We start from the raw sequence: 23,142 nt of genomic DNA on the forward strand, positions 1-23,142 counted from the left end.
TTTCTCCTATGTGAGATCAATAAATTAAATTTTTACTATTATTATATTAAGTAAACCGAAGAGCAATTTGCAGCTCTAGAAACCTGGATCAAAAATTTCAACATCTTAAATTTTTAAAACCATCAATAAAGTAAAAACTAAAATCAGTTGCAGTTTCCATAAAAGTGCATAGCTTGTATTGCCTCTTCAGTACAGTACTTTAGTTATTTAAACTAATTAAAAATACAGACAACAAATAATTAAAAATATAAAACAAAATGTGATATTTATATAACTATGTTCTCTAATAATTATTCTTAGTAATTTGATTTAAAAACATATATTATAAAGTATTTAATCATTTTCAAGGGTCTTGTATGCGGATCATTAGAGTTTCAATATTCTCATGATGAACTGGATCCACGTGAAATAGTAAATTAAATTGAATAAATACTAGTTTTATATGATAAAACACGGCAAATGAACGCTTGACTGATAAGGTAGTCAATTATTTTCCTAAATTTGTGTCCTTACCATCACGTTAGCGAAGTTTTACTACATTCAGATATATCCAGAAAGCTTGTATTAATATATTCCCTTATGCAAATATGTTTCAATAAATTAGCTACTGGATTGTGGCACTTTGATATAATAATAAATATAAAAATGTCTTGTGAAAGGTTTGGGAAAGTACACACGTAGATTTACGTAGTTCACCCTACTTACAGGAAGGGGGCGCCAGCGAGGGCAAACCCTTAGCACACTGAACAAGCCTTGCTAAAAATCACCGCTCTCTCTCCACGGCAACAAAACAATATAGAATAGGGTTTACAGCGTGCTACAAGCACAGAGGCTCAATCTACACGACAAGGCGTGAGTATTTTGTAATCTATTATAGTATAATTCAAGCAGAAATCCGTTAATCAAGCTATTCGATCGCCGTTGTTAGCCGCGCTGTGGGTATTTCTCTTTTGTTTAGCGGTTAAGGCCCCTCTGTTTTGGGACTCGAAGGGGGGCCATGTTGTTGAGTATTTGGCTGATGTTTAAGCTCCAGACAACAGCAAGTTGGTAATAAGCTCCCATGATAGCTGTCGGTCTTTTTTCTTTTTTCTAACTGCCCATTTTGAACATGCTTAACGTGATCGTCTTATTTACAACCAACATTTGTTTAGTTACTTATGATAGTCTTACCACTAGCAATTGAACAACACTGAATTTCATATTGCAATAGTAATCAAGCGCTACAAACCAATAATAAACAGAAGCAGGCCCGAAGCATTTAGCTTCGGTTCGTTAGCCGTTGTAGTTGCCAAAGCTTACAGTCGTTTGTAATCCCATTCAGCAACATGCACGCTCTGTTCTATGTAATAAACAGACATTCTTTAGATTATTGGGTGTCAAATATTTCTTTTTCCAGATTGTTAATGGTCATGTTCAACGGAGTTTTACAACAAAGCTAATGAAAGCTGCTATGCTAGCTTGAATGCTAGCAGCGCGTTGGCTACTTAGCTTTTCTATTGGATTTTTGCTTCAGATATTGGATAAAGAATATTCAAATTTTAAGTGTGAAAAGTATTTCACAGTATCTGGTTTTAAAGTATGTTATAATTAATCATATTTACTGTCTGCATCTGTTAGAATAAACAGCTGCTACCGCATCACAGTGGTAGCTTAGGGTTAGCGAGAGCTAAGTGTAAGTTTGGGAACATTGTATTGTGTTTTCGTACATGTTCAGTTCCTTCGAGACTTGTTTTTCTAACTTTTAATTGTCATTTTCTGCAAAACGCCGTTCGAGGCCGTCAAAATTCAGCTAATGTTCGTGTGTGTCGGTAGCTATAAAATTACCATAAAAGCTATGGAGACTCATGGCTTAGGCTTAGCATGACAGGAATTAGTCAGTACCCATCGAGCAAAATGAACTTACACTTTGTATTTTTGGCTTTCTTTTGAGTGTTTCATTTGATCTACTGCTGCTAAAATGTTGGGTTTTATTAAATGTAATGACAAGCTTTGGTGTGGTTTATCTATATATTAAAATGTTATCTTTTGGTTTGTGATAGGAGCTTTATTATAGGCATAGCATTGTTCCTGCAATGGCTTTTGGAAGTTTATGAAATAGACTAATATCCATCAGATGTTAAAATTATATGTACCGTCACCTAAATTATTAAAATAAATATAATTCCTAATATTTGTTTCTTTCTTTTTGTAATTACTAAACAGAGTTTTTTAAAATCTAATTCTAATGGTGCTACTAAATACACATTTAATTGTACCTGGAGATATTTTTTTTTGTAATTTTAAAGATTATTTAGCTTTTTTGAATTTAGATTTTATGCTAAATTAGTCAATCACCACTACTGCAACTGTTAAGTCATTTAGCTGCAACTTTTTCTTTTAATAACTTTTACTCTTTTATTTTTCCACTAAGATCCAAAATTATCCTCAGCAATACTTTTTCCATTGGTTTTACAACTTAGAAGTTAACATAGATGGGCCAAGCTCCCAGTTGGGTATGAATCACTATGATATCCTCTCTGTCCCATAGCTTGAGTAAAAATGTTGCAACTGTTTCACTGCTGCTTTATTGATTTATTATATTTTAATATAAACAAAAAGAGAAATAATTAATAGACCTTGTTTTGTACCAGAGGTTATATAAGCAGGTTTTTCAGGTTATCTACTCTAGTTTTCCCAATATGTCAGCTTAAAAAAAAATCAAGAAAGAGTGAGAAACATTGTAGCCATCCTGGAGTCAACTTACCAGTAGTGCCGCAGCAAGTGACGAAGAGAAGCTTCATCTTATTTGTTCTCTGTGCAGCTGGAAAAAACTGGCCTCATCACCTTTTGACACTTTGTCTGCATAAGAAAATGCAAAACTTAACAGGAATAGTGGAATGCTTTTCTCTGTAGGTTTTGAAACTGTTAAGCACATCTAAAAAAAAAAAAAAAGTGCCATTGGACTATTTGAGATAGTTAAAGTTTGACCTTTTTATGTTTTGGATTTTTCTTAGGCTTTCCCGTGGAATGAGCATTCCATGCAGCATCCTAGGCATGAATGACGTGGGTTGGCAGGAGACAAGAGGTGGGATGCTGCATGCAAATGGTGCTCCTGATGCAGGGGGTGTTCGGGTTCATGGTGGCGGACCCCTGACGGCGGTCGGCGGTGGACAGGCTCCTGGTGGACCACATCTACAGGGTATGGACAGAAGTTCTACCCTCACTCCAGGTACGCCGCAGCCTCCATTGAGCGGAAGATCTCAGGACGATGCAACAGTTGGATACTTCTTTCAGAGGCAACCTGGAGAGCAACTTGTTGGTTGCACTCCTAACAAGCACCGCTGGCCAACTGGAGATGCCAATCATGTTGATCAGGTAAAAAAAACTCAGAACACAGTGATCTAAACTTCATCATAGGCCATATGATTTAGCACACTGGTTTCATGAAACGAATACACTAAATAAAACTGATAAAAAATTTTCTGTGGAACTTTTAAGCTGTTGCTGCTGCTGTCATCTCCTTTTACTATTTCCAATGTGTTCTTCCGAGGATTAAGTTGAAAATTAAAGTGCACAATTGCCATAAAGTTCAAATGCAAAATCTTATTTGATGTTTGAATGAATTCAGTTTTAATTAATGCATTTGGATGAGATGCAGTTAAGTGCATTAATAGATTGCATCTTTTTGTTTGTTCTGTACTAAATTTAACACAATAAACGCATTTGGCTCCAGACTAACTGCATCAATTAAAATGCATTAGATGATGTGTGAATATTAGAAACATACAGAAGTGTTGTCAAAAAGAAATCGTTGGAGTGACAGGAATATAAAAGATAATTTCCCGCTTGGCTGTCATTGTGGCATTGTCTTCCCCTCACATAGTATTTGCCTGGTTCCTTTTTATAGTTTCATTGAATTTATGTACATGATGTACAGTTAATCAGGACACATTGCCACCAAAAGTTTAAAGATTTTGCCATGATGTTCAGTAGAAGGACCTTGGATACAAAACTGATTATAACAGGATGCCCATATATTGTTCCAAATTTTGGCAAAATAGCACTATCTGATATTTTGTCATTGTTATTTTTATTTTTATTTTTTTTAAATTCAACTTAATTAATACGATTTATGTTTTTTCTGAGTAATTAGATCCATCCTTTAAATTACTGCTGTCATAAAGATTGAAAGAGACCCATTATCTATTAGCCTGTAAGGATGTATACTCTAGGACAGACAGTAAAGCTCAAAATAATGGATGCATGAAATGGAATTGGATTTTTTGTTTTAACACTTGTTCTTTTTCTAAACTTTAGGTTCGAGCTGTAGATGAAATGAATTATGATTTTCAAGCTCTTGCTCTGGAATCAAGAGGAATGGGAGAGGTAAGGGATTTTAAAACTTAAAACAAACCTTTTGGTTATCTCATAATATTTTTTCCTTTTTTTTTTCTTTTTTTTTGGTCCCTAAAGAGAGACCGACTTTTAATATTCAAAATGAATCAATGATATATCCATGATTTAAACACACTTCACCCAGGAAACAAATTGAATGCATAATAATGTAATCCAGATTAAAAGGGGAAATACGTGATTTATTTATTTTTATTTTTTTCTCAAAGCCATTTTGATATAATAAACTGCCTGTTAAAGGTAGCACCTAAATTGGTTTTAAAATGTTGCTGGAAAACTTTGATCCTTGCCTGGACTTTTTAGCACACAAATAATAAAGGAGCTGTTCTATAGTTCGATCAAAGGAAAACCTTCCAGCCTTTGTTAAAGTCACACATGTGGCTTCAGTTATTTATCAACCCGTAATAATTATAAATGTTTTTAATCTTTTTCTTTAAGCTTTTGCCAACAAAAAAGATCTGGGATTCCGATGAACTTGCAAAGGATGGAAGGAAAGGGATGCTTCTTGGTGAAGAGTGGAGGGAGAATGCATGGGGATCGTCTCGTAAGTGGTGTTTATATTTTTCATAATGGAATGTTGTTGTTTTTTTTGCACTAAATAGGATATTTTAAGTTTTTTTTTTATATTTAATGTCTATTTAAGGCAAGGTATAACTTTGTTTCTCTTGATGCCAGTAACATTTTAAATGGCCTTTGAAAGAAACAAATAATTTAAAAAAAACCTAAAAACAAACTGTAGGATCAGGTCTCCTATTTTGAGAGTAAAAGGAACCTCTTTTTTTGGTCTTGTCTAGATGAAGTAATATTGGCAGGTTTTAGAGATTAAATAAGTTCAATGACCATCCTAGCTTTACCTAAAGCTATACCTAAACTGAAAGTTGAGTTTGGCACTTTATAACATTATAGATCCCTTATGGATTCCTAAAGGCATGTCTGTTTTTTTTTGTTTGTTTGTTCTGATTTTCCAACCAGATTAAAATTTCTGTCAAAAATGTCTGTTGTAAAATGTTATGGCTTCATCTACTCAAAGGTGAACACAAACGGAAAAGACTGTGTTTTCATAAGGGTTTTGCCTCCAGAGTTTTGCACTTAGCAGCAGTGAAGATGCTGTATGATGCTGGCGTGTACAAACAAATGGTAAACTGCGTTTCTAGTTGTAAATCTCTGTGAATGGAGCCTTTCTAACTATCATTATGCAGCATTAGGTGAAATTAAACCAAAGGACTGCTTGAAAGTCCTGGTTTACTAGTAATGATTTATAGTTGGTCATTAAAAAAAAAATGATGCTGTAGAGGGTTTATTAAGATTAGGTTATAATTTCTAGTCACCTGGATGCAGATCAAATCTGTGTCTATCTTTGAGAGGGTCCAGAAAACTTATTTTTGATCATCAACAATTCTCCTTTCTTGGGACCTTTTCTCCAGATCATTCAGTGTCCCAGCCAATCATGGTACAACGGCGGCCTGGTCAGGGTTTCCACGGGAACGGTGATACAAATTCTGTACTTTCGCCTCGCTCAGAGGGCGGAGGCCTGGGTGTGAGCATGGTGGAGTACGTCCTGAGCTCTTCTCCTGGTGACAAAATGGACGGTCGCTACAGAAACGGAGGCTATGTAAGTCATCACTGGTCTTTCTTTTATTAGCTTTATAATTTGGCTGTGAAAATGAGTGGGACTAACCACATTATTTTAGGGTGGAGGAGACACTGACCAAGATGGAAGAGAAAAGAGTGATGTACAAGAGAAGGTGTCACCCTTTGAGGAAGACAAAAGCCCTGAGATGAAGGTGGGAGAGGACAGTGATCCAGCCAAAACCAATGGAAGAGGTCTGCTAAATGGCATGGATAGAGACTGCAAAGACTTCAAGTAAGTCATCTTGCTTTAATAGTTTCATTAAAGGATTGAATTGGATTTACCTACTGAAAAAATTTTAAGCAAGCAGATTAGGAATGCTCCTATCAGATTCCTGCGACCGATTACATCTGTACCAATCCTTGTTTCACCAATGCAGGGTTCATCTTTTTTTAATTTCTTCTTAAGAAATTAGATATAGAAGATATAAAAATTCTGTTTATTAATCTTTATCCCAGCCTCCCGACCCTAAGCACTTGAACATAAGCTTTTATGAGAGAACTTTCTGTAAAATTTGGTTATTATAATAAAATGGTTAGAAAAAAAATCTCTAATGAAATACTTTCACTTTAAAGACATTTTAAATCTGCTGTCTCTCTCAGTCTAAAAAGTACTAACTTTCAGTCTTCTTTACTCAATAACGGAACAAAGTCTAGAGAAGGTATTCTAGAACTTAGACCCCTCTTGATATTTTAAAGCTTGTTTAAGCTACCATTGTGGCTTCTAAAACAAACACGGCACATGCTGATAACCTACCAAACAAAATTCTAATAACAAAAGTACTTGATGCTTTGCTTTTGCAGCCCAACCCCTGGAAGCCGCCAAGCATCCCCCACTGAGGCCGTGGAGAGAATGGGTCCCACCCAGGCGGGTTTGGAAATGATGGCACAGCACCATCAGCATGTCATCCAACATCAAAACCCTGCCCAGAACAAGGTCCCCACTGAGGACTTCCAGAGCCAAGAAGCCCAGAACATGGGTGGCATGGAACAGGGAGGTGGTGTAGAGTCTCTGCAGTTCGATTATGCTGGGAACCAGATCCAGGTGGACTCTTCAGGAACTCCTGTAGGGTTGTTTGACTACAACTCTCAGCAGCAGGTCTGACAGGATGGCTTTTATTTGTAAAGCGTATCAGATTGTATGCGCAGGAGATGACAATCTTTAAATGTTTTTGTTTTTTCTTCCCCCAGTTGTTCCAGAGATCGAATCCTCTGACAGTTCAACAGCTTACAGCAGCTCAGCAACAACAATATGCCCTGGCTGCAGCTCAACAACAGCATCTTGGTAGGTCAGGCTGCTCAGCTCAGTGACCTCTCAATTCAATTATGGTCTAATTGGTCTCGGTTGCATAGACTTTTGGATGAGATTTGAAACATCAGCAGCATCACTCTCTCCTGTCTCCCAGCTGGACTCGCTCCTGCATTTATGCCAAATCCTTACATCATTAACGCTGCCCCGCCTGGAGCCGACCCATACACTGCCGCTGGCCTGGCAGCAGCAGCCACACTAGCAGGTAATTACTGCTTCATGTTTTGATAAAGTTTGGCGGATTATTCTCATGCATGATACTCTTATAAAAGTTGTGGCTCTTTTTTTTTTAATAAATCAAATTAAGTGAAATTCTTTTTGAAAATGCACACTTTTTCATCCTCAGGCCCCACCGTTGTTCCGCCCCAGTACTACGGTGTCCCTTGGGGTGTGTATCCAGCCAATCTCTTTCAGCAACAGGCTGCATCAACTGCCAATCACTCAGCTAATCAGCAAACATCCAACCAGGGACCAGGGCCCGGCCAGCCACAGGTGGGAGCAAAGTTATATTTCATAGCCTGCAGGTTTTCTAAACATTGTTGAACCTGAATGTTCTTTGGTCTGCTTTTCATTTAACCAATTAGTGGACCATTAGTAGGGTGGTAGTTTTTCATGGAGAGAGGTTTTATCTTGTGTCGACGAAAAGGAATTGAAGTAGTGCAGCAGATAGGCTAACAGATAAAGCCGTGCAGACGTCTCATCCAAGATTAGTTTGTTAAACAATATCTTAAGTGTTGAAAATTTAATAAATCAATTACAGATTGATCAGTCATCTAAAATTGGCAAGGTTATGGCCAAAGGGCAAAATGTTAGAACAAAACATGGCAGTCTACTTAAACTGAGAGGCTCACAAAGAGAGGAAGCGGGAAACTTTTGTTAATTTTGTAGGAGCTGTAAGGAGCCACAGCTCAGGTGGGAGACGGCCAGCATGAATACTGGAAAAGCAATTCAAAATATAAACAAGGAGAAACGTCTTTAATCCAACCTGGGGGCAAAGCTAATCGAAGAAACGATTTTACCATTTTTTCCTTTTTTACTCAAGCAATGCCCCACATTTTGTTGAGTTTATAAGTTAAAAGTCAAGTAACATAAGGGTTTGTGGTTGAAATGTGAAAACAAAAAAGATTTTGGATATCATTTAATATAATTCATTAGCTATGATATATAATTTAGACTTTTTGTGGTTTTGAGAATGAAGATTTATTTTCGTACCAGCTTTTCTTCTTAATGAATAAAAGTATGCATTTCCCAGTTAGATATGAAAGTGTTTCCTTTGTTAATCTTTCATCAGTTTGGTAACATTTCACCAGAATACAAGTCAACATGCGTTTATGTCCCCTGGAAGCTGTCAGAGCCGTTCTACAGCCTAATGTTCCTGGTCAAGGACTCTTAACTTCAAATCTTTTTTTCTTTATCTACCTATTTCCTTAAAAACATGTCAAGTTAATTGAAAATGTTGGCAAAGATGTATATTCTATGGCTCTGTTGTTGAAATCAACCCATTGTTTCTCTCTCTCTCAGGTGATGCGCACAGGGTCCAACCAGCGACCTCTGACTCCAGGACAAGGACAACAAAGTCAGCAGGAGTCTTTAGCTGCTGCAGCTGCTGCAAACCCTGCTCTAGCTTACGCAGGAATGCCTGGTTAGTAGAGATCTTCTTTCCTGTGCCACACCTTTAATCCAACAAAAACTAACAACTGATGTGTGTCTTTGTTTGTTTTTAAATGAACAGTGTGGGGTTAAGATTTGCTGACTTTATGCCAAAATACATTTATTTGTTTCTGGTAAGATTGCTTTTTGTTTTAATTTCTACTCAGGTTATCAGGTGTTGGCCCCGGCTGCCTATTATGACCAAACTGGAGCCTTGGTAATGGGCCCCGGTGCTCGGACTGGTCTGAGCGGACCAGTTCGTCTTGTACAAACCCCTCTACTCATTAACCCAGCTGCAGCAGCTGCACAAGCCGGTAAGAGATAATCTAGTTATGTTTCAATTGTTGGTGTGCATTCAGAGATCCACTGCTACAGTTAAATGTAATAAATCAAATTAATACTGATGCCTATTAGCAGCAGCTGTATCTGCATCTGGCTCTGGTAACAACATGTCTGGACCCCCAGCCAATGGTCTGTACCGCTCCATGCCTCAACCTCAGCCACAGCAGCAGCAAGCCCCCCCACCCAGCAGCGGCATGCAGTCCAGCTCTTTCTATGGCTCTGGATCGGTTCCTAACACCTCCCAAAGCAGCTCTCTTTTCTCTCATAACTCTGCTGCGCAACCGCCGCCAAGTTCCTCTTTGGGCTTCAGCAGCACAGGCGGCTCCCTTGGTGTGGGGTTGGGCTCTGCTCTTGGAGGCTTCGGCTCATCAGGTCAGTTGTTCATTTCTTTAGCTTCTACATTTCTTTTATTTTTTTCCTCCACCTGTTCTCTCATCTCTTTATTTAAATCAGGGACATCTCCTTTCTAACTGTCCTCCTGTGTTTTTCTTCCAGTGTCCAGTTCAACCAGTAGCAGCGTGTCTCGCAGGGACTCGCTGTTGGCAAGTTCAGACTTGTACAAGCGTGGTGGCAGCAGTTTAACTCCTATTGGTCAACCGTTTTACAACAGTCTGGGTTATTCATCTTCACCCAGTCCTATTGGCCTAACACCAGGTCACTCCCCACTCACTCCTCCACCTTCTTTGCCTTCTTCTCATGGGTCGTCCTCCAGCCTTCACCTAGGTAAGCTTAAAGTTGGATCTGCAAACGCTTTGGTGTCTGGGATTTTTTTTTTCTTTTTCTTTTTTTTCTTTAATGAAAACCCGGAATTAACCTCTCTGTTTCTGCTGTTTACATTCTTGCATCAGGAACATCATTGGTTAAATCTAAATTTTTCACACCTGACTAAAAATAGACCTGGGAGATAAACTAGATTTTTACCCTTACTGTCATTCACTACGATAAACGGAGACAATTTTCCCAGGTCGGTAAAAGAAATCAACTTAGTTCTGCAGTTTTCCTGTGCGCGGGGGTGCCTGGTACTTCCTTTCCCTTTAAATCACGGCAGCACGGTCTAAACCCATTCAGTCAGAAGCATAAACAGAATGGCGGATGAACCCAGTGAAGAAGTGTCTAACACAGCTGTAAAGAAATTACATCAGTTAATCCTGTGTAGCTGAGCGAGGCAGAGATGAAGCTGAGCACATAGAGAAGAAGTCGAGAGCATGTCGTCAGAGTTGACAAGCCGCAGACCAGTTTTGCGTGAGGGTGTGCAAGTTTAAACAAAGCACATTGTTTTTGCTTCACGCTCAATTTGCAAAATTACACTATAGCTGTTGAGCAAAAGAACACAAAATGCAAAGTTTCCCTGAAAACTGTCAGGATTACCCTTAGTAACACATCAAACCTCCACCTACAGCACTAACTCGCTGTTGAGTTCAAAGATTTGCTCCATTACCTTTGCGAAAAAATGTTTGCAAGAGAGGAAACATTTTTCTCTTGTTCAATGAGTGTTAAACCTCAATGGGTACAATAGTTTAATATTTAATTAAAAGTTATATGTAATGTGATTTATTCAATATATAAATCATAAGTAGATCAGTTGCATTTCCTGCACATTTTCTTATTTCTGATGGAGGAACCAGAGCATTTACTGTGCATTTATCGTTTTTGAGGTAAAAACTGCCCAATTTATCGTGATATTGACTGAGTTCATATCGCCCAGCCCTAACTGAACATAGTTGTAAGTCTTCTCTGGATGGAGTATAACCTCTCACATCAGGATGTTGTGGTTGATGGGGTATTGTTTCGATTGACAGGAGAAATTTTAATATTTTTTCCTTGTTTTTTTTTTTTTTTTTTTTTTTTTTTTTTTTTTTTTTTTTTTTTTTTTTTTTTTTTACTCGTGAGTTTCCTGTCAAGGTGAGTATGATCCATTCTGATCACTATCCTTGTTCTAAAAGTATTTATGGTTTACATTCTTTACACTGGGCAAGTTTAATGGATGGAGGAGGATCTGGCCTCTGCTGAGTAAGAAGAGACCAGCATATGGCAAAGTGGATACTCTTAGTCATCTCTTTGTCCTCCCTGCAGTAGACTCATAGTCTCTGCAGTTTAATTTTAGCACACTAGACAAAAGCTTTATCTGTAGTGCAAGATATAATAGAATGCTCTCTATAAGGGAGAATTATCTGGAGAGGGCAAACATCCAGATTGTTAAACAGATTTTTAAGGATTCTGCATTTGCTTTTGAAAAAGACATGATACTTTCCAGCTGTATTGATTGATATGGAAATAAAATTTGGATTGGGAAAAATTTGTTTTCTATCAGATGATGGAATGCTTTTTTTTTCTTGGTGAATTTTCTATATCTTGGTCTAAATCCATGTACAAAACAGTACAGTACTTTTTTGGGGGGTTTCAATGCAGTTCAAAAGTGGCAGTGTTGTAATTGGGAATCATTAAAATGTATTTTAATGATCATTGCTCTGTATTTTCTTTTATATCCTTAGGTGGCCTGACAAATGGCAGTGGGCGTTTCATTTCTGCTGCTCCAGGAGCCGAGGCCAAATATCGCAGTGCTGGTGGCACTTCTAGTCTGTTCAGTTCCAGCAGCCAGCTCTTCCCGCCCTCCCGGCCACGCTACAGCCGCTCTGACGTCATGCCTTCTGGACGCAGCCGCCTGCTCGAAGATTTTAGGAACAACCGTTTCCCCAACCTCCAGCTACGTGACCTACCGGGCCACATGGTGGAGTTCTCTCAGGACCAGCATGGATCCAGGTGACTGACTGAAACGTGAAGTTAGACTCACGTTTTCTTCTCAGCAAAACAAGAAAATGTTTTTAGATGAGAGGTGTTGATTTAATATCTGATTTATTATTGCTTTTTCTAGATTCATCCAACAGAAGCTGGAGAGGGCTACACCTGCTGAGAGGCAGATGGTGTTTGGAGAAATTCTGCAAGCGGCGTATCAACTGATGACTGACGTTTTTGGGAATTACGTCATCCAAAAGTTCTTTGAGGTTTGAAAACCTTCTTGGATGTTTCCCTTTATTATCAGCTCTCATTATTAGGTCTCATACATATTTTTTTTTTGATTATTTTTTATTTTATACAGTTTGGAAGTGCAGACCAAAAGCTGGCTTTGGCAACACGCATTCGCGGGCACGTCCTCCCCCTGGCTTTGCAGATGTACGGCTGCAGGGTCATTCAGAAAGCTTTGGAGTCCATTTCCTCAGAGCAGCAGGTAATTGTAAGTGAGCTTTTAATCTTCTAACAGTTTATAAATTTGATATCTTTATCAGTCAAACTTTTATTTTAATAAAATCTTAACAGCTGCTCTTTTCTCATTTGTAATTGTTTTTCCCCAGAGTGACATTGTACGAGAGTTGGATGGGCACGTACTGAAGTGTGTCAAAGACCAGAATGGGAACCATGTGGTGCAGAAATGCATCGAATGTGTCCAGCCTCAGGCTCTGCAGTTCATTATTGACGCCTTTCAGGGACAGGTAGGTTTATTGCTGTTATTTTATTATTTTCCGTCATATTTAATTTTATTTTTTAGAATCAGTATCACAGTATCACGTGTAGCCTGGTCCTGGACATTCCAGGGGGCTTTACCATATTAACAGGAGAAGCGGCGTAAGTGAATTTATACAATGTCGTCAGACAACATGCAGTAATTTCTAAATGTTTTAAATCAGGTTCGGTCTTCTTGCCTGAATTGTTGTAGTGGCCTTGTTAGCCAAATAAAATGTTAGGATGTTCCTCTCTCCGTTTCACATTCAATACAAATATCCGTTTTGCTTCTGTAAATTTTTTTTCTATTGTTTTTGGAGTTCTGTTTGAAATTACAATATACTACGTAATTACTTGATTTAAACAAGTATTTTTAGATTGTGACTGTTTTGACTATTTTATTAAAATCATAATTTTTATTCGTTGAAACAATGACTCAGCCCCTGCTAGGTACCGTAAACTATTTCAAATCTTTGCCACACCTATAAACACTTGGATTAAGTATGAGGGTTAAGATGAGGTGTATCTTAGCTCTTAAGTTGTTAAAGTCTAGCAAAAACATTGGTCTTTAGCTATTCCTCAAATTTTAGTATAAATTATGATACATTTTGTATTTTTTCCCTTATTTTGCAGGTTTTTGTGCTTTCTACTCACCCCTACGGCTGCCGAGTAATCCAAAGGATTTTGGAGCACTGCACTCAGGAGCAAACGCTGCCCATCTTGGAGGAGCTGCATCAGCACTCTGAACAGCTTGGCCAGGTGAGCCCTTTCAGCTCCTAGTTTCCAAATCACTCTCAGTAGATGTAAGATTTGTTTTCGAGGTATGAACATCAGATGTGTCTGGTGGTCCTTGCATGTCTCCATCATGTTTGAACATTTCACTGTCATCGTGGTTTAATACGTGTAAAGATAAATGTAATTGAACTGTTAGCTGTCATGACATCTGATTGTGATTATTTAAACATCCACCCTGCCCCCTCACTTATTATTCCATCTAGAAATATCAAGGCGTTTCATTGGAGATGACACCCAAAACATATTATACAGTGTCCCGTGATGCACTGTTCAAGGTCAGCAATTTGCCTCTCTTGCGGATGTCCCCATTCTCCTCTCCCGTTTCCTCCTTTTTATATCTTCTAAAAAGATGTTAACATTTAGTTATCAAATTCTCCACTTATACATACCTCTTTTAACCCATTGAACAGCTTTTTTTCCTTCTTTTGCTTTCTCCTTTCTTGCTCACGTGCCTATCTCCCGTATTTTTGCCTACTGCACATTCTGATCAATCTGTTTTCTTTGTTTTGGTTTGCTGAAATTATTATAGTTTTGTTTATATTTCTATATAAATTAAGCCACTCCATGAAAAAAAAAAAAAACAACTCAAAATTATCAAAAAGCAGCACAAAGCATGTTTAAACAGATTGATCTGCAGATGAATGTCAGGGCAAACACTAGAAAATCAAGGTGGAGACTACTGTGGCTTCCCAACAAATTACTGCATTGATAATACTGGTAATTGAGTATTTGTTTATTGCTACGTGAGGGTGAGTTTTGTCTCCATCTTGTCACTAAAATCACACCCATAACTGTCTATCACCTATTTCTGAAGGGGCAAAGATGCTACTGGTTGCATAGTCTGGTCGGCAAAACTCTAAACCAGCAGCATCTATTTTGTCTGACCTTCCGCAGTGATGACGTTAGGGTATTTGATGTAATACAAATGGGGGTGTCACTCATTCGTCAGCCTGTTGTTGTAGACATGCATGATTGTTTCTCACCAGTTGAGACCAGTGGTGAATTTTTATTTATTTATTTTTTTGCATGGATATCAATCAAATGAAATGGTTTCTCACAGATTTTATTTTATTTTATTTTATTTTTTTTGGAAAGTGCTGTTTAAACCTGCATTGCTTGTGCCTACTTTCTGGTGCCTCCTGCAGGATCAGTATGGTAACTACGTCATTCAGCATGTCTTGGAGCATGGCAGACCAGAAGATAAGAGCAAGATAGTGGCAGAAGTCCGTGGAAAGGTTTTGGTCCTGAGCCAACATAAGTTTGCAAGGTATGGTTGGACTGCTGCTTTATGTACTGGGTGATTCACTCACCAGATTTCCGCTCTGAGTGGTCTGATTTAAACCTTATTTGTTAAATTTACAGTAATACTTAATAGGTTTTATTATTTAAAAAGTGAATACTTTTAACACACGTAGGTTAGTGTTGTAATTTATCTTTGATTTACTTGGATAGCTAATAATTGGTTGTGTAGTTTTTTTAACGTACCACAGACTTTTTATTTAGCCCATGTTACAAAATTGATAGTAATATTCACCTAAATGTTAAAATTTAATCACGTTCTTAAATAAAACAGTACATAGATTACATCCCTAGGCCTTCGGTGGATAAGAAGGGCATAAGAGCATTTGAAATAATCCAGAGCTGGATGGTCTCCAGGATGCACAAAGCGATAAAGCATGAGTTTCAGTTTGTGTAAAAAAAAAAAAAAGCCTGCTGTGGTTTGATTGAGATGGTTAATTACAGTGGTTTCGACATATAACTGTTGGGTGGAACCTAGTAGCAGTAATGGCAGCTTATCAGAGCTATGTGGCCTGATCACACAGGCTTAGTCATCAGAATTCCCAAAAGACTGGACACACTCAGCAACAGCCAATTTCTCCACCCTGCTCACAAGTTTCATTACTAAAGAGAAGTTTTAAAACTGTTCCCTTTTTTTTTTTTCTATCACTTTCCCCACTTTGCTTACTTAATTTGCTAGCTTAGCCCAGTCATATTTCCTTTGTTCTACTTTTATGTTGGGATGGGCAGTTCAACAGTCTCTCAGGGTAGAAAAAAAATCTGATTATTCTGCTTGATAAACCAGCTGTTTCCTTCTGGGGCTCTACAGGTTGCTATCTCTTTCTGCTGGGGGGGCATATGTGTTAAGCTGATTGTGACTCTGCGTCAAAAATGTCATTATGCAGAGGTTTTACTCACTGAAAATCACTGTAATGGCATAAATTTTGTGTAATTTCTACAGCCCATCATGCTCAAATGTGCTGCTGAGAATACTGTATAAGCAGAACTCTTGGACATAAACATGGGTACGCGTTGCCTTCTGGGGTATGATTCAGACGTGTAGAGGTGACCACGCCTCATAAATGTACTTAGCCTGATGTTCCGAATAACATTTTGCAATTTAAGGCCTTGATGCTGTCAAATTAGTCTTTGGACTCTAGTTAAACTGAAGACGAGAAAAAAAAAAAAGATTAGTCTTGTTCTAAGAGCTGCAGTATAAATCTGCTTTTAGTTCCATCTACGTGTACTAGAGGAGATCTGTCAGACTTCTGCACTTGTTTAGCATTTGTACAGAAACTCCACTGGTTATGAGGAAATGTATGTGATGCATGTAGGGTAGGATGAAGGACAGCAGGAAGAACTCATTATGCAGGCGAGTATAAAGTATTGCATCAGCATCAATTGATTGATTTATGACCATATAGATGCATGAAAATGTAGTTTAACAGAATTTGAACCAGATTAACTTAAAACTTAAGGGTTGTTGACCTTAAATGCAAACTATATACTTGGTGCTTTAAGTGGGTTCTTTCAGTACATGGCATGTTTTAGAATCTGTATACTCCAGTTTATGGTTGTTGTTTGATTACTAAAATAGTTTTTCTGTAAATTATTAATTACAACTTTTACTATTAATCGTTTTAGCTCTAGTTTATAAGCACAGATGGAACGTGCTTCTAACCATCTTGGAGATTCTAAATTGCAAATGTGTGTAACGGCATCTCATGTGTTCTCAGTAATGTCGTGGAGAAGTGTGTTATCCACTCCTCGCGTGCTGAGCGGGCTCTACTAATAGACGAAGTGTGCTGCCAGAAGGACGGACCCCACAGCGCCCTATACACGATGATGAAGGACCAGTATGCCAACTATGTTGTGCAGAGAATGATAGACATGGCAGAACCTGCTCAACGGAAAATCATCATGCACAAGGTGAGCAGAACAAAACTCAACAGTTTATTTTTTCCCCCCTCTGGAGTACCTGTTTATTTATGGAAGTCTAACTTCCAAAACCTTAGATCTAAAAGATATTAGATATCCTTAATTCTTGAGAGGAAAAAACAGCTATTCTACGGCCCTGCAGTTCTATTTCATCTGTACTGACTACCTGAGGCCGTCGAACACAGGGGGTCAGATGGGATGAAATGGAATGAAAGTTGTCTGTAACTACGATTCTATGAATCCCGTTTGACCGCTGGAGATTCTGTCACTCAGAATAAATTCTTCTGCAAGAAGATTTTAGGAACAGAGCCCTGGATGATGCTAGCATTAGCTTATGAGTGGTCATTCAGGGTATCATAGGTGTGACTCTGCATAATTACTCTGTGTATGCAAAGGGAACATTCAGTGCTTTCAGTACTGCCCTCTGGTGGTCATCCAGGATTCATAGAACCGTAGGTACAAACATAACTTTTTTTTTTATCACTTTGTCCTGTTGACCTCTTGTATTATTTTCTAATGAATTGCTGCCAGAGCTAATGCAGAAGGGAAAAGAGGTAGCTTAACACATTCATGCACGGTACTCAAACACGGCTTAGTACTTGCTCTGCTCTAACATTGATTAAATGTTTAAATTCTGAAATTTTCCAGTTTCCAAAAAAAATAAATAAAGATAAAAGATGTGGATTAAGAGCAAACAGTATTACAAAATTAAAACAGAAATGGTAGCCCTGCAAAAAAAGTCTCTGTGTTAAAGGCCAAGGATGACAAGAAAGGAGGGAAGCTCTAAATGGGGGTGGTCCGATCATTCGGCCAATTTATTAGCCTCAATTTTCTTAATTTCGGGAATTTATTTATTTTATATATGAGAGTATTTTCATATGTTTTTATCATTTCACAATTACCTATCAATGCCCTTCAGTAAGAGAAGCTTGAAATATTTAAGGGTTTTTTGTGATCTTTAAAACAATTGACAGTATCAGTTATTTAAAAAATCTGTATCAGTCAAAATCGGAATTAGCATTTTAGGTTTTTTAAAGGTTGGGAAAAAGTGATTGGTCACAGACCTGCAATCGGTGCGCTCTAGTTTTAACTGTCAGTGATGGAGTCTGTCTGATTGGCTGACTTCAAAAGGAAGGAACTGTAAGACAGATGGACTAGAATTAAACTAGAGTTGCACAATACTTCACAATTTCAATTTGGCAAATATTAACATCAGAATATTAATTCAAAGCACCTGTTTTGTTGCAGTTTCTGGTTTATTGTATTTTAAGCCACATAACAGTGTTTCTCTTAATGCAAATAATTTATTTAACCAGCTGGAATGACTATAATTACCCAAATACTTAAGTTCACAAACAGCAGTGAGGAAATTATGATTCCTTAAAAAAAGGACTGAATACAAGACCAGAAACTGTATGATCTGCTTCAGGGGGAGTAAACATGGTAAATATGTGTATGAAATAGTTGTTTTATTCACCCTTTTAAATTATAACAGCAAAATGCTCAGTTGTTATTTGGAATAGCTCTTTTTTTCTCCTGTTGCTATGAACTTTATAGGTTGTTAATTTCAATCTTTGTATATAAATAGGTTTCATTCACTCATTCCCTCTGTCTCCACTCACTCCTCAGATCAGGCCTCACATCGCCACTTTGCGCAAGTACACGTATGGGAAGCACATCCTGGCTAAACTAGAAAAGTACTACATGAAGAGTGGCTCTGAACTCGGCCCCATTGGCGGCCCCACGAACGGACTCATGTAATCGGCACCCCGGGTCCCCTGAAGAAGTGGAGGAGTTTGAAGCCTAAACCCCCTGTTCTGTGAAAGATTGCTCCTTTAGCCATAGGCCTTTTGATACAATTGGTCATCCCTTTTCTTCTGCTGGGGGAGGGGGGCTATTTACCAAAAAAGAAAAACACCTACAACAAAAAGACAAGTCAGTTTAACCTAAGAATGCTGTGACACTGATCCCTGCCACTTTGTCACCCCTGTGCACATTCCCAGTAGGGGCCCCAGGGGCCACACAGTCAGCAGGTTATGTTCTGAATTTTCTTTATTTTCCTGGGTAAAGCACAAGCCCGTTGTTAATGATGTAATCAATATATTTGACTGGTTTTCATATTGTACATTTTGTTTTTTTTACCTTGTAAATTCTCTGTAGAAAAAAAGGAAATGATTACACATTTGCTGAAATTTACAATTCTTACAGTTAACACCAGCAAGTGACTTTAAAAAGCTAAACAATGATTCTTTTAAAACATAATTCTTAATGTTTTTTTTTTGTTTTTTTTTCTAGCCAGATTTGATAATGTCAGCTGTCCTGATGAGCTCTAGGTGATTGAAATTTATATTTGTATAATATCCCATGCACAATAGGAGGGTTCTCACATGCCAAAGCAACTAAATGATTTAGTATTCAAATGGCTCTAATCAGGATGGATTGCAGTGTTGAGCTGCGTGTGCCACAGTCGCCCAGAGGTCAAGACCTTATTCTTCAGCTTGCTGTTGGGGATTGGTGCTTTAGTCTTGGGTTCACGTTCCACTTGTGGCTTTATGTTCTCGCCTCTTAACTTCGTCGGGTGGAACCGGTTTACTCCGCCTCTTGTTCCCAGGACTACAGCTGAGCAAACGCTCGCAGAGTCCTTCTTTTTGTGAGCTGTTCTTCTTTCACTCGTCCAAGATATCTTTTTGAGTTGATGAAAGGTAAAAAGGCTATGACTTGATTGTTTTTTTTTTTTTTTTTAAGAAAAAAAAGTGGAGGCTGAGGTTTGGTTTGTACAGGTTTGATCTTAACTTGACCATATTATCGGGGGCTTTTACGTAGAGGGTAGCAGGGTTGTGGACGGGGAATTGCTTTCGCATGCTGTGACGGGTTTTAATTCTTAAATTAATTTTTTTCTTCCCTGTATAATGTTTTGTATAACATCCGTCTTGTAGTTGGAGATGATCACTGCCCTAGAAAACAGTATATTTATGTACTGAATTATCATCTCTTCCGTAGAAGTAGTTCAGTGATGTATAGCAGCTTTATGTACGAGTAAAATTGTTGCCTATTGGGCGGGACGGGGCGGCTTGTAGTGATGATTTTAAACCCCCACCGTGTGAAGGTCAGAGCAGAGTCCAGAAGCGATGATGCGGCGCTCATCCCATCTTATTCTGGGATGAAATGAACTAGAGGTAGAGATGATTTAAGGAAAGGGATGTTTAAAGAACCTTTTTTTTTTGGTTCTTTTTCTTTTTTAATATATAAATATATATATATATATATATATACATAGTTTTTAATTTTCCATTTGGCTGGGTTTGCAAGTTCAGCTGTGGAGGCCGGTAAAGGCCGTCGAAACTTAAAACAATTCACCTGTAATGCTCGTAGTGATGGCTTCTTTGCTTCTTTGAATTGTAGATTACATGTAGTATATGTGCAGTTAAGTGTAAGATTATTTGTTAAATCAAAAATATGTTTAGCTGTGGTGGTTTTGTTTTTTTTTCCTGACAGGCCTTGCTCTAAATCTGTAGTGATGCTTTTATTTCGTCTGTACAGTTGTACATTTGTAAACGTTAATGCTGTAAATGGGATGTCTTTTACACTTTTTGAGAGGGAGAAAAAAAAAGGCAAGAATTGTGCATTTAGAAATGTGTGTGTATATTCATCACTCCTTTTCCCCTTGGATATAATGTAAACAGTTTTATTTGATCAAGTGATATTTTAAAAGGAAAAAAATATGGCTTTGCAATCTGGCATGATTTATTTTTTGTTTTTTAATCTGTTATGTAAAGGCCAGCCTCTATTTGTACTGAAGCTGTAACATCTGTTAATAGTCTCTAATGTGTGACCGTTTTAAAATGAGAGGAGGAAAAAAAACACACTCTACAAAAATTGAGATTGCATTTTGTCCTCTCTGCTACCGTGCAAACTTCACAAGATATGACGAGAATTATTTTTGTACAGATGAGTGCTGTGTTTTGGAGCAGCCACAACCTTGTAAGCAAAAGCAATGTAAAATATTGTCGATTATATAAATATGAACATATGAGTTTTTGTCACACTGTCAGTCATGTACATTTTCAGGTGGCCTTATGTACATTTCCAGATGTTAGAGGAAGAAAACAAACTCATTTTCTTTTTTTTTTGGGAAGCAGAATTGTGACTATGTATGATTAAATTGTCTTCTAACATTTCATCTGATTGTTGTGGTCTTTCAGTTTTTAAATTGGAGCAGAGTTGTCCAAAGAATAAAGCTCTATGTCCTCGTTTTTGTTTATGAAATTGGCCAAATTTATAAGACCTAAGGTTCTAGATCCCACATCCCCCCAAAAATGTATGACAAATTACATTAAAAAAAAGGTTCAATAATGTATATTCTCAAATAATGACTTTTTTTTAAATGTTTTTTTTTAACCATCATTAGAGTTGGATATCACTGAATTAAGGTTTTAGAAACTCGACAAACAGGTTGTTCGTAGCAGTTTTTGTCTGTTTTGATAACAAACATGATGGTTTTAGTCTTGCTCTCCATCCTTTGGATCATTAAGTTTTAAAAGTTTAGTTAAACGAAAAGCTTTATATCCAAGTTTTTTTTTCTTCTGAACTGAAATATTTCTCTTTAATCCTGCTTTTTTTCTGGCCAAAATTAATCCCTGTAAGAGGAGATTCCATCCACTGTCCTCTCCTGCTGGAAGACATCTTTTCTGTTCATGTTGGCTTGCAGGTCTGATGTCACACCTTATTGAAGTTCCTTCCACCTCATCACCTCACTGCATTAAATCCTGTCATCCAGTGCTATGATCTTCCTCCTCATGCATCTGTGAGGCTGTTGACAGTAATTCTGTGGTTAGATCTAGGGTATTTAGTTCAATGAACTGATCTATTTAAGATTTCCTGTGGTGAAAGTTCCATTTCCCCCCCAGCTAATTATGTTTTGTGGTCACCCAGGGAGCTCATGTATAGTATCTTTGTTTCCTTAAAAAAAAAATTATGCTTTAATTTTCTGTTGCAAGGGGAATATTGTTTTTTAAAAAAAAATACATTTTAAATCGAGCATTTTTCAGTAGTTTAAAATGTAATGATTTCTAGATTAATTTGAAGAAAGTGGTCTTTCAACCTCCTGGAAATCCATTATTACAAGCCCTGAAGCTTTCCCCTACATTTTAACCTCCAATTTTAAGGGTTTAATGGTTGGAAAACTGTTCCTGTAGTTTAAATTTTTTTTTAACAACTTTGCTCCTAGTTTGGATAAAATTAGGGGAAACTTCCATTTCATTTCCATTTTTTTTCCCATTTCAAATATGTCAGTTTTTTTTATTTTTAAAATTTATTTTTGGACACCACTTGGGGAAGAACAATTGTATCAGTGTAACTGGGGGTAAACAATATATTTGCATAGAATATAAGAACTGTATAGCGGTTTTATTTTAGGTAATAACTGAGGACACTTTTTGGATATTTTGCAATAGCTCAAATAACTATGGCTGAAAATTATGAATCAGCATGTTTTAAAGATGCAGGTTTTTAGCATTAATTGGAATAGATTTCTAAATGTGTGATTCATCCATTATGTAATAATTTTATTAAGAATGAAGGCTTATTTCTTTTGGGGTTTTTTTCTTCAGAAAAGTACATTAAATTAGTGCTGAAACAATTATTCGGATTAATCAGTATTAATCAATTATTTAAATAATCGTCAACTAATTTAGTAATTGATTGATCGTTAACTTGAGTATGGAGACTCTAAAATCTGACAGAGAAATCCACCTTGAGCAGTAAATATATGAAAATAGTGCAAAAAATATGTAAAATTCTAGATTTAAAATAAAAAATTTTTTTCCATCTATATATATAATCTATCCAGTTTCACCTGCTTTAATTTAATAAAAAGTCTTCTTTAAGGAACCTTTTGCTGTCCAAAAATAATCAATAGATCATTGGTTTTGCAAAATAGTTTTAGCCCTACAGTAAATATTTCATGTGCAAAGTCTTGCAGGGTGTCTTCAGTGAGCAGAAGTCACCTCCCATCAGGTGGAGCGTGTGATCATTTCCACAGTGGGTGGGGTTTTCAGTAGCTAAACCAGCTGAGGCTGTAGCCAGGTTGCTGTTTATTTCTAGAATCAAAACTCTTCCAAGGAAGGAGGAGGGAGGCGCGGAAAGGAGTCCAGAAAGATGCGCTTATCCCTGGCAGTCTCCGTGTTTCTGGGATTAATCCTTCCATTAAGAGTGTCGGTAAGTCACCTCCTGACTCTAAAGCTCATTAAAGAGAGGAAACCTGATGGTTACCTCCGTCTCATTCTTACCTTTCTCACTTCCTGTTGTTGACC

The 23,142-nt window shown here is 37.5% G+C and overlaps 1 protein-coding gene across 7 annotated transcripts; it reads left to right on the forward strand.

The window, feature by feature from the left end:
- The first annotated feature begins 719 nt into the window (after window positions 1-719).
- Window positions 720-21,014, forward strand: pum2 (pumilio RNA binding family member 2). 7 transcript variants are annotated; one of them, XM_015369774.1, is made up of 23 exons: window positions 720-852; window positions 2,994-3,354; window positions 4,297-4,365; window positions 4,831-4,936; window positions 5,817-6,004; window positions 6,084-6,256; window positions 6,826-7,120; window positions 7,213-7,306; window positions 7,428-7,535; window positions 7,677-7,822; window positions 8,852-8,972; window positions 9,148-9,294; window positions 9,395-9,694; window positions 9,818-10,045; window positions 11,815-12,082; window positions 12,195-12,324; window positions 12,420-12,548; window positions 12,673-12,810; window positions 13,454-13,579; window positions 13,819-13,890; window positions 14,761-14,882; window positions 16,630-16,822; window positions 18,461-21,014. In XM_015369774.1, the coding sequence occupies exons 2-23, from the start codon at window positions 3,007-3,009 to the stop codon at window positions 18,590-18,592; spliced, it is 3,633 nt and encodes a 1,210-aa protein (XP_015225260.1). In that variant the 5' UTR covers window positions 720-852; window positions 2,994-3,006; the 3' UTR covers window positions 18,593-21,014. The 7 variants fall into 7 exon arrangements, with proteins under 7 accessions (XP_015225260.1, XP_015225258.1, XP_015225259.1 ...); XM_015369772.1 differs by having other exon boundaries at window positions 12,420-12,554; window positions 18,461-21,013; XM_015369773.1 differs by having other exon boundaries at window positions 9,398-9,694; window positions 12,420-12,554; window positions 18,461-21,013.
- Window positions 21,015-23,142: the final 2,128 nt, after the last annotated feature.

Source organism: Cyprinodon variegatus, unplaced genomic scaffold (assembly GCF_000732505.1).
Source record: "Cyprinodon variegatus isolate N-32 unplaced genomic scaffold, C_variegatus-1.0 Scaffold38, whole genome shotgun sequence".
NCBI lineage: Eukaryota > Metazoa > Chordata > Actinopteri > Cyprinodontiformes > Cyprinodontidae > Cyprinodon > Cyprinodon variegatus.